Raw genomic sequence first — 11,098 nt, 5'->3', positions numbered from 1 at the left:
CCCGCATGAGCACAAGTGCGGGCTGGGCACCCGTGCTGTCTCCAACCCTTATAGCTAGGAGGAAGCAGAGCGCCGCATCAGCTACGAGGAGCCCCACATGAGTGCGGGCTGGGCACCCGTGCTCTGTCGCCAACCCTTATAGCTAGGAGGAAGCAGAGTGCCGCATCAGCTACGAGGAGCCCCGCATGAGCACGAGTGCGGGCTGGGCACCCGTGCTCTGTCGCCAACCCTTATAGCTAGGAGGAAGCAGAGTGCCACATCAGCTACGAGGAGCCCCGTTCAGAGGTGGGAGGCCACTCTCCATAGACACAGAAGAACACAGCCTGTACCTTTCCTCAATCCTCACTTTCCCACCACATTTGCTTTCCAGTGTTGTTGTTTATGCATTGCTAGGGGTGGAACTCAGGGCTTTGAGCACGCGAGGCAAGAGCTCTACCACTGAGTTACATTTCATGCTCTTGTTTCCTTTCCTTGTGTAATGACTTCATTATTTCTATACTCTAAAAAAAAGGATGCCTGCTCATCAGGAAAAAATAATTCCAGAACTACTCGGAATGTCAATCGAAAATACATCCGATCCCACAATCTCCCAGAAACCCTACAGAAATATCTAGGTAACAGATACCTGCCTGAACACAGAGATGGACAGCAGAGAGGATAAGAGGAATCTAGCAAGCCCTACACCTGCATCCTGGGAGACCACACTTCAGGCCGGCCCCAGATAGGCCCCATGTCCAGCCCTGCAGTTAAGGTGATTGATCCTGGTTGTCCAATATGGGCCGTAATGGAATACTGGAATACTCTCGTATCTGCCTCAGACTTACTGAGCTTAGGAATACATCACACGCTTTCTTTGGTGCCTGTTTGTTCTTAAACAGTTGTTTAAGCCTTTGTTAGGAGATGGGAGAAAAACCAAGAGATCAGGAAAGCATATCAGATGAATTCTTGGCAGACTTGTGCAACATTCGATAAGAGTGGCTTTGTAGGAATAGCACGCTCATGTCAAGCACTCAGAACAGAGCCAGGTTCTCTGCCCAGCCCCACACACCTGCCACTGAAGATATTTCTATTGGGTGGAAGGCCAGCCAGACCCAGCAAGACTGAGCCCAAGGCTCTCCACCAAGGCTGTTTCTTTGTTCAGCCATCTTGTGGGCCTCGTGGTAGCTGTAGCTCCCGTCTCTCAGCCCCATGGCCTTCGCTGCCACCAGGGCTGGACAGGACTAGTCCGTCCTCACCTCCTCACCTCCCTCCTCCTCACCTGCTACTGACAAGAAGCACTGAGCTGAAGGCTGAGGACATGTCTCACTGTCCCAGGCCATGGCTCCAGGGTCAAGGAGACCAAGGGCAGGCTGCTAGGGTGCACAACCAGCAAAACATCTCAGTCCAAACAGCCCAGATATCCCCAGGCACAGCTTTGCGTAGCCTTCCCCTCTGCCTGGCCTGCTGCCCTTGATGCCCTGTCTATGCTCTAGGAATGTTCCCTCAATAAATCACTGGCATGAGAATTCCCACCTTCCTGTTCCCAGGAAGCCTGACTTTACACAGAACTCTCTGTAGACTACATTTATCGACCATGAAGACTTAACACACCCAACCACTCCACATGACAGATACCAGTGGCAGCCGCCGACCCTGTAAGGGGAGAGTATGGCCCAGTGAAAACTAGGAGGGATCCAACATCTGTCCCGAGCTTTGCCCTCCACACCCTTGTCGGGCCTGTACAATGCCAACATGGTCAAGATCACATCTGGGTTTGTCCAGCTCTAAAGCGAGGGAATCTCTGCCTGTCCTCCATCTGTCCACCCCCAGTGTTTCCTGTGAGGGGTCCACAGTACCAAGACTGGCTATCACGGCCACACAGGGGGACCCATAGCCAAAATTTCAGGGTCTGAATCCCAGCGTTGCCCCCAACTAGCTCTGACCTGGAGCAAGTTACTCAAATCTCTGCACTTCCTTTTTCTTCTCTGTAAAATTATTACAATGTTAATACACATCTCCTAGAGTTTTTGGAAGACTAAACACACATAAATTGTTCTAAAACATTGTGTGGTGCTTTATAGAATTAGTAGCTGTATTGATGATAAAGTCTGCTAATACTGATCGGAACACAGCGTGTGCTCAGTTGGCTCAAAAGACCCACCTGTGTACGTCACTAGAGCTCCCTGTTCAAGGAGAAGCACACTGAGGCCCTGGGGCTTAGCAATCACATTCTGGAAGACTGAAATAAGGCCCGAAGTTAGAGCTCCCCAAGAGGACCCACACAGGTGCTCTTTCCTGAGTGGGGCACTGGTCGAAGAGCACAGGCCCCACTCTGAACGGCCTGTGCTCAGGGCTGACCCAGTGGTCACAGGCTGGCACCAGGTTACCCCTACTGGTTCCTATTTTTTCCCCAGAGAAGCCCGGGGCCTCCCTGTGGGGCCCAAAAGTCCCATTCCTGAAGAGGGGTGACCCTGAACCCACGCTACAATCGAGTGACTATAGTGATCCCATTACCATTCTGTCATCATTCCCAAACAGGATGAGTCCTGCTTTAGTGACCACGCCTGGCCGATGGGCTCCCGGGATGGGCAAGGCTTCTCCGTCAGGCACCAGGCCTGCCGTGTTCAGTGTTGAGTTGAAAAACGTCAGCTTCTGTGGAGAGGAGGAAACGGGAGATGGTGGCCCTGTACCGCCACAGCTGTGCAGGTCCCAGGAGCCCTGACTGGAGAGTTGTACGAGGCTAAGTGGCCCCTGAGACCTTGCCTCTGGGGGCACAAGTGAGGCCTAGAGGACGAGGCGGACTTGGGGCTCTAACTCAAGCTGTATGTCCGAGTCACTGAGAGGAGATGCGCTTGTCCATACAAAAAGGAGTGCTTCAGTACAGCGCCTGTGGATACTTCTGGACACAGGCTGGGCAGTCAGTAGGGGCCAGGGCTTTGGGCAGTCTGAGGCTATGCAGAGGATGGACTGTCCTCAAGGTATGGGCCTAGACCCCCACATGGTCCTCCACCCTTTGATGCCTTATAGGCCCTGTGACCCCAGAGCTCCTGATTTTCAACACCTGGCCCACCCCTGCCCAGCCTGGTCCTAGGTATTATGCCCCTTCCCTGCCTAGGGCTATGTAAGGGTTAGAACTGGGCCTAGGACATCTGAGAACTTAGGGTGAGACTCAAATCAGTATATCTAGATCCCAGAATTGTGGTGGGTGCTTGTGTTGCCAGACGCCTGCCCTTCAGCCACTGGATGATAGCCAGGATCCCTGTATCCTGAGGAGGGGCCAAGGGGTGAGGGGGCATTTCACTAAGCACTTCAAACACATCTGACAGTTTTACGGGTCGCAGGCCACACCGGCACATCAAGCTGAAGGGCAGCCATGTGTGAACACACCTGTCCACAGGCCTCCGTCCAGGCACCCGGCACCTTGTCATTCCCTCGGATCCAGTTGTGAATGGCCTCTGCTGGCTGCGCCCAGTCGATCTGTGGAGAGCAGGATGCATGTCCTCACCAGTCCCCCCAGCCCCTCCCCCACATCCCCACTGCCCCTGGATAGTGGGCCCACCCCTGCTGGGCTTCCTCTTGGACCCTGGCCTGATTCCCTGGTTAGTCTCTCACAAGCTGGGTAGTCTGCAGACAGCATTTGGTAAGAGCTCAACCTATTCTTGTTGAGCAGCCCAGTGCCCCACAAAGTCCCACAATGAAGTTCTCAGGTCCCCCCCACAGGACCTCACAATCATGTTTCCTTGGCTATGGAGATCCACATACAGCATATGACAACCCCCAAGAAGAAACAGCCTGCTGGCCCCCAAATCTCCCCTACTCACTACAGTTCTAAGAAACTACTATCTCTCCTACTTTATCTTGGAGACGCTGGACCGATACTTACCCCTGCCCCAGCTCTCCTCCCTCCCTGGGGGCACTGCCTGCCTGGGGAAGAACCAGGGACCAGGAAGGACCCTGTTCTGGTCCTGCTCCTGCAGTACTGGCCTGGGCCCCAAACACTGCCTGCACCCTCAGCCACATACAGACATGCTCAGGTGGGCAGGGCTGTGCACTCACCTTGGCTGTTTCCTTCTTCTGAATTCCTTCATAGGTAGCTCCTTCCTCAGGCTGAGGGAATCGGGGGGCTTTGCCCTCGGCGATCAGCCTCACAGCCTGCACCTGGACAGGAAACCCGCCAGTCAGTACACCCAGCTGCAGGGCCCGCCCTCATGCCCAGCCCTGCCGAGACATGGGTCATAGCCACAAGCACATGGAAGGAACCTGACTAACTTCACTGTGAGCAGTGGGCACAACCCTGCTAGCTCCACATGGATCTCTCTGTTCCTGAGAGCTCTAGATTAGACAGGCTATAAAGCCCCGTACAGGGAGCAGAGCCACACATTTCATTCTAAGTCCTCTCCACCTTGTAAGGAGGATGGACCCTGACCCTGAGGTGGATTTGGAGGCATTAAGTTTGAAGGTCTGGCACGATGCTGTTTCTTTGTAGAAGGAAAGAGGAAGGTGGTTGGGAAAGGCTGAAATGAGAGTATGCCCAAGTGGTTGACACCAGGAACTGCTTACTGATGGGATGCTCCTCAGTCACAGATGCGTTCTGTGTTTGCATGGTCCAACAGAGTGGCCAGGAACCATGTGGAATTACCAAGGACTTCAAACACAGCTAATGAAACTGAGGTGTTGAATGTAGTGGTAATGGTGGCGCCAGGGCTGGAACCTAGGACTTCCTGCATACTAGGAAAGTGTTTATCTCTGAGTCACATCTCCACACCTGTTACTGTGAATTGTAATTACTTTAAATAGACACATGGGTATGATCAGTGGCCATCATGTTGAATGGATATTTGAGCTGTTTACTTTATCTGTGTTTTGTGTGAAGCTCCAGCAAGGTGATTTTGCTCATTACTTTTTTTCTTTCTTTTTGGTCGGTTGTGGGACTTGAATTCTGGGCCTGGGTGCTGTCCCTCAGCTCTTCAGCTCAAGGCTAGAGCTCTACCATGTGAGCCACAGCACCACTTCCGGTTTACTGGTGGTTTATTGGAGATAAGAGGTTCACGGCGTTTCCTGCCTGGGCTGGCTTTGAACTGTGATCCTCAGATCTCAGCCTCCTGAGTAGCTAGGATTACAGGCATGAGCCACTGGTGCCCAGCTGATTTTTCTCATTACTTTTGTGAGCAAATAATCCCATGGGGAAATACAAAGAGGGATCTAGTTAAACACAATTGAAAAATAAAGACAATCAATGGCAACAGGGCCAAGGGCAGGGGACTGTTGACATCTGTGCTGCAGTCAGCACCTGTGCAAATCTCTCCTGGAAACCTATCCAACTCCTGGCGGGCATGTCACCCTGCTTTTTGGTCCTCCCCAGTCTCTTTCCTGCTAGAGCGACAGTGGCCTGCACACACACTCAAGTCTAGACCTGCCCAGCCACTGCAGAGTCAGGTCCTTGGGGCCTGTCCATTCATCAAAGGTTAACTATCCCAACATATATATTTTCCGTTTTTCTGAAGCTCTGCCCTCTGTCTTTGGTGACAGATTCTCCCATAGAGACTCAAACCCCTCACTCCAACTGTGCTGGCCATTGTTCCCCAATTTGGCCATAATAGGCAAGCATGCCACAAGGGAGCCAATCAAAGGACTTCATTGCCCTTGGCAGAGGTTGAGTGAGGCTAATCACATGACCCAAAATTGATCAATCAGCTTTCCTTGATATTTCACTAGATTCTAGGAGAAAGAGGGTTTGTCTTCCCACAGAAATGAAGAACTAGAAGTTTTAAACTACAAGTTTCAGGTGAGAATGTTGAAAGGGGTGACACTGATCAAAGTGCATTGTATTCGCAACTGCTTTATTGAATGGCAACTCCTCTGTACAACTACTTAAAGATAATAATAAATACTTTGAAATTTAAAATAAAGGACAATAAATAAAAAACATTAAAAAATGGTTTAACAGGTTTAAAAGGTTTAAGCTACTAGTCACTATCCTCTTATTCCAGGCACTCAATCTGAAGATGAAATTAATCAAATAGAAAAAAGCAGAATCAAAGACTAAAGAAACAGGGAAACAGACTTCTGGCAGTGCACCTTAAGTTTTGGACTCATTCACATTTAACCTCATCTTGCCGTTAGTGTCACTGAATGTGCCTCTCCCACTGGCTAAATTGCTTTGAGTTGGGTTCTATCAGTTGTGAACAAGACTCTCTAATTTAGACCTAATCCCATCTCTTTGACACCCTAAAGTGATAGCTCCTTTCTTTCCAGAATCCTGGAATTTGGGGAACAGGTTCCTGGCCAGATCAAGACAAGTGCCTTCTCTAGGGAAGGCAGGCAGAGCTGAGAGAAGGCCTGGGATGCAGAGGCCTGTGGTACTGTGCAACAGAAGAAGAAGCAGCTGTGGCCAGGTCTCAGCCTTACCATCCCTTTGACGCCTTCGGGAAAGAGGAAGCGGTTGTACAAGGTGCTCACGGTGTCATCGGGGAGCACCTCACACTCCTTCTGGAGTAGAAGATCCCCCGTGTCCAGACCATCATCGGCCCAGAAGATGGTAAAGCCCCCTTTCTTATCTCCATGAATAAGGGTCCTAGAAGCACAAGAGTGAAGTCCTGAGTCCAAAGGAAGGGGCACCAAGAAAGATGCTCTGGTGCCACACTGTGACTTCTTCACTCTCTAACAGTCCCCTCTGTCCCCAAAGAGGAGCGATAGCTGCGTCCACGGGAAGGGGAAAGAAGAACGTTTATTAGTAACCAACAATGTGCCAGATTTTGTGCTAAAAGCTCTAGATGCTTTATGTAACTTAATCCCCATAAGGTCATGAATGAGTATGGTATGTCCATTTTGTAGATTAGGAAACTGAGGCTCATACATGAAGTGGTAAACACCAAAGACCTGGGATCCTGGGTAGCCCTTTATAGCCCCCAAGAGGGGGGATCGTAACTTGGCAGATGCAGGGGCAGGAAGTATTTGAGGGTAGATCCCCAGTGTTTGTCCCAACTCACCAGTTGATGGCAGAAGCCCCTCTATGCCTGGGCAGTAGAGATGGGTGGTAGATGATGGAGCCATGACGGGGGGCATTGATCACCTCCATGGGGATGAACTGGCTGCAGAAGGGCAGGACGTTGAGCTCAGCACCCAAAGCCTGGTACTTGGCCACTACATCAGGAAGAGCCTGTCCTCGTGCCCGCCAGCGGGGGAATTTGAACACCGGCACTCCATCCTTCTCAGCCTCCAGACCTGGGGGAGAGCAGTTAAGAAACCAGCCCTTGCCAGGTGCCGGTGGCTCACACCTGTAAGCCTAGCCACTCAGAGACAGATCTGAGGATTGCAGCTAAAAGCCAGCCTGGGCAAGAAAGTCCATGAGACTCTTATCTCCAAAAACTACTAGAAAACCAGAAGTGGTGCTGTGGCTCAAGCGGTAGAGCGCTTGCCTTGAGCTGAAGAGCTGAGGGACAGCACCCAGGCCCAGAGCTCAAACCCCACAACCAACAAAAAAAAACAAACCAGCCCCCCATTTTTTACCAGCCATTCACACACTGCCACACCCACTGCCCAGCTAAGTAGCTCCGGAACCCTCTTTCTATGCCTTTCCCTCCCTGCTCTGACCGCCCAGCCAGGACCAGGCAGGCAGCGCAGCGGGGCTGGAACTGGCCACAGGTGAGTCTTCAGGGTCTCCTCACCTGGACATGTCTTAGGCTGGGCACAAAGACCTCTAGGGACCCCCGCTCTTTCAGGTACCACCTGGACCCCTGTTCACCTACCCTGTCCTGAGGCCTTGCCATGGCCAGCACTAAACGGCTGTCTGCCCAGCCCCAGCTCTCTGTGGTGGAGGCCTGCAGCTGTGTGAATTCCACTCCTGCTTTGTCAGCCCTTCCCTGACCAGAGGGAGCATGGAGGGAGGATGGGGAAAGTGAAGGAAGGGGCTTGGTCCTTTCATTGGGTCCAGTCCTCTGACCATCACCCCAACTATGATGCTTCACCCTGGGTGCCATTCCTTTCCAGAGCTGCAACGGACGTCTCTCCCCACATCTGCAGCTCATCTCAATGCACCTCCCCTGCTGTGCCTGAGGCCCAGTCCCAGGCTGCAGGACTCATGCTGTTGGGGTGAGCGGCACACCTCTCACAGGCCTGCACTCCGCCTCCGGTTCCCAGCCCTGGAGCTCTCTGCACTCCGCCTCCCATTCCCAGCCTGGGCCTGCCTGCAGTCCCACTACCTATACTCAAACCTGGCCACATCTGCAGTCATACCTCCAGTGCAGCAGCCACTACCTTGACACCGCTGGGCCCTCTTCACTACCTAATGAATGCTTCTTGGATTTCAATGCTCAGTCAGCATCTGACATGCCATCTGCCCTGACTGGCCTGAGCCCTTTCTCTGGCACTGTGCTGTGGTGTCCGATGGCTGGGAGGAAGGGTACTTTAAAGAGTGGTACCACCGTGGCCAATGAAATACTTCTGCAGGACATCAGAGCCACAGTCAAGTAGAAGTCTCACCACGCTGGGTCTGGGTCTGGGAGGGACAGCTGGTGGTTCTCTGGAGTCAGCCTGCAGGGCTCGGGATGTGGTGAGCAGGGCCTATGAGGGGTCACACTGGTCAGCTGCAGGACCAGGGCCCTGAATGGCACTGGTGGTGCTGGAGTAGAGTAGAGGAGTCTCGCTTTTCATTGTAAGCCACAGCTCTGTACCTGGTCACACCTATAAGCCCCGCTCCCTACATCAAAGGTCCCTCCTCAAGTCCTGCCCCACAAGCTAAAGAGTAGCAAGTGTGCCTGGAGGGTCTGTTCCTCCACGCAGGCTCCCACTCAAAACTAGCACAGGGCACCAGCCCCACCTAGGAGCTCATCAGAACTAAAGCCTCCCAGTGCCGACCCCTTCTACTGCATCGCGGGGCTCAGCACTCGGTTTCAACAGACACTGGGAATAATAGTATGGGGTATATCCACCTTTGAGAATTCTGACCCCGAGACCGTTTCAGAGCCTGAATACTGAGTCAGGGAAGCTTGAACGGGGGGGCTCTCCAGGGCTTTTGTGAGGACACAGACTTCACCCCGAAGTCAGAAGGGGAGGGGATTGCCACTTTATTGTAGAAAAGACCCAGGAGCAGCTGGCACTGGAGCAGACTCAGAATAAAGGTAGAAGATGGCTGCCTTCCAGCCAAGGCCCCATCGCAAGGCCACTTCCCACTGCTGCCCATCTGCCCAGACAGTCAGGCCCTGCATCCCCTGCCTGCCCTGGGCTATTCACTCACCCAGGGGGTCTGCCTTCCCATCTTTGTCTGGGATGGTGAACACGCCCACCACCTCGTGGCCCTCCTTCCTCAGGTGGCAGTAGACCTCCTGGCCAAACAGGCTCTGCCCAATCACTGCGATCTTCATGGCAGTGGAAGGAGCTGAAGAGAACTGGGGAGAAAAAGCTGCAGGTTAGATATGCTTGTTTCAAGAAAAAACCCGGAAGTGGCGCTATGACTCAAGTGGTAGAGCGCTAGCCTTGAGCTGAGGGACAGTGCCCAGGCCCAGAGTTCAGGCCCCATGACCGGACCCAAAAAAAAAAAAAAAGATATGCTTGTTTCCCTGGGGAAAGCTGGGCCCGTTCAAGTGGGGGCAGCTCGCAGCACCTGCCCTGCCTGCTCTTAGCCACCTCTAGTGCTCTACAGGCAGCAGACCACTACAGGGTAACTGTCCCTGTGCAAGGGACCACAGAAAGAAAGTGTGCACACGTAACCCAGAGTCACGGGCAGCAGTATACCCTCACCACAGCGGAGGAGGCAGGCAGGAAGTGTAACCCTGAGTTTCTCCGGATCGGCACGAACCTGGGGTACAAGTCCTCTGAACGGTACTAGAACATATTTCTGCAACTTACCAGTCCTGTGAAAAAGAAGCCACATTCTTCAGATAGTTACTTGTCTATGAATTAAGTTCATTGCCCTGAGCCAGGGCGCTACCCAAGGGGAAAAGGGAGCTTGAGCTCAAAAGGGTGCCCACATTGGCCAGTGGTGAGTGGGTGGGTTCCAAGCAGGGGTGAGGGGCAGGGATGCTGTTGGGATGAGTAAGGAGGAAGGTGTATGTGTGTGTGTGTGTGTGTGTGTGTGTGTGTGTGTAAGAGAGAGAGAAAGAGAGAGAGCGACATCAAGTCTAATTAGACAATGCAAGTTTCCCTTAGATTTGTTCATTTATTTTGCTCATACCTGGAAAACCAAAACCAAAACCAGGACCTTGGTGCTCAAGGCTAGCGCTCTACCACCTTGAGCCACAGCTCCAGCTCCACTTCCGGTTTTCTGGTGGTTAATTGGAGATGAGTCTCATAGACTTTTCTGCCCAGGCTGGCTTTAAACCATGATCCTCAGATCTCAGCCTCCTGAGTATCTAGGATTACAGGTGTGAGCCACCAGCACCCAGCACAAGTAATAGCACCTTAATGGCTAACTCTACTAAACTACTTCTCAAGAGCAACTACCACTGGCTGTGCCTGTCACCGGGGTCCTCTGGTCAGCTGGGACTGGAGATGGCTGCTGCTCCATCTACAGAGAACCAGGCTAAGACACTGCTGCTGAGCCTAAACCCCATACCAGTAGGAAGAGGCTAAAGACTGATTTCCACTTCCCATTCTCTAAAATATTTTAGCATCTCAAGCCCTAAAGAGGGGAATGACAGGTAGCAGTTAGCCATGAGTAAGGGGCAATCAAAGTGAACCTAAGATTGGGTAAGGTCGCAGGGTCTCTGAGAGAAAGCACTGTAATTAGCTTTCCAGCTTATAGGTGACCAGCCTATGTGGCCATCAGGGCCACATAAAACGTCACAAGATGGGTTTTGTGTACTCCACCCACCTACGCATCCACGGCGGGCTTCATTCCAGCCAAAGGTGGGTCAACAAATAGTTCTAAAATAGATGCTTATCTACCTAAACCAGTAAAACTGTGGTCTATTCTTTCTGCTAAGAACTTATTGATGAGCTTTGTCAAGCTTTTTTTTTTAAATTTTATTGTCAAGGTGATGTACAGAGGGGTTACAGCTACATAAGTAAGGTAGTGAGTACATTTCTCATCAAACTTGTTACCCTGTCTCTCATGTTACTTTCAGTTTCCCAACCTCCCACCCACAAAGTTGTACAGATCATTTCCAACATAGTGTCTGGT

The 11,098-nt window shown here is 52.0% G+C and overlaps 1 protein-coding gene across 1 annotated transcript in view; it reads right to left on the bottom strand.

Annotated features, from left to right (window-relative positions):
- Aldh1l1 (aldehyde dehydrogenase 1 family, member L1) overlaps positions 1 to 9,367 on the bottom strand; it is a 33,977-nt gene extending 24,610 nt beyond the window's left edge. The window contains 7 exon segments of the mRNA XM_013010520.1: positions 229 to 236; positions 2,367 to 2,631; positions 3,367 to 3,456; positions 4,036 to 4,137; positions 6,388 to 6,553; positions 6,969 to 7,203; positions 9,215 to 9,367. Coding sequence (XP_012865974.1) covers positions 229 to 236; positions 2,367 to 2,631; positions 3,367 to 3,456; positions 4,036 to 4,137; positions 6,388 to 6,553; positions 6,969 to 7,203; positions 9,215 to 9,341 — 993 coding nt within the window. The 5' untranslated portion in view covers positions 9,342 to 9,367.
- Positions 9,368 to 11,098: the final 1,731 nt, after the last annotated feature.

The sequence above is a fragment of the Dipodomys ordii genome, unplaced genomic scaffold (assembly GCF_000151885.1).
Source record: "Dipodomys ordii isolate 6190 unplaced genomic scaffold, Dord_2.0 Scaffold12, whole genome shotgun sequence".
Lineage (NCBI taxonomy): Eukaryota > Metazoa > Chordata > Mammalia > Rodentia > Heteromyidae > Dipodomys > Dipodomys ordii.
This window is presented reverse-complemented; position numbering and strand designations above follow the sequence as displayed.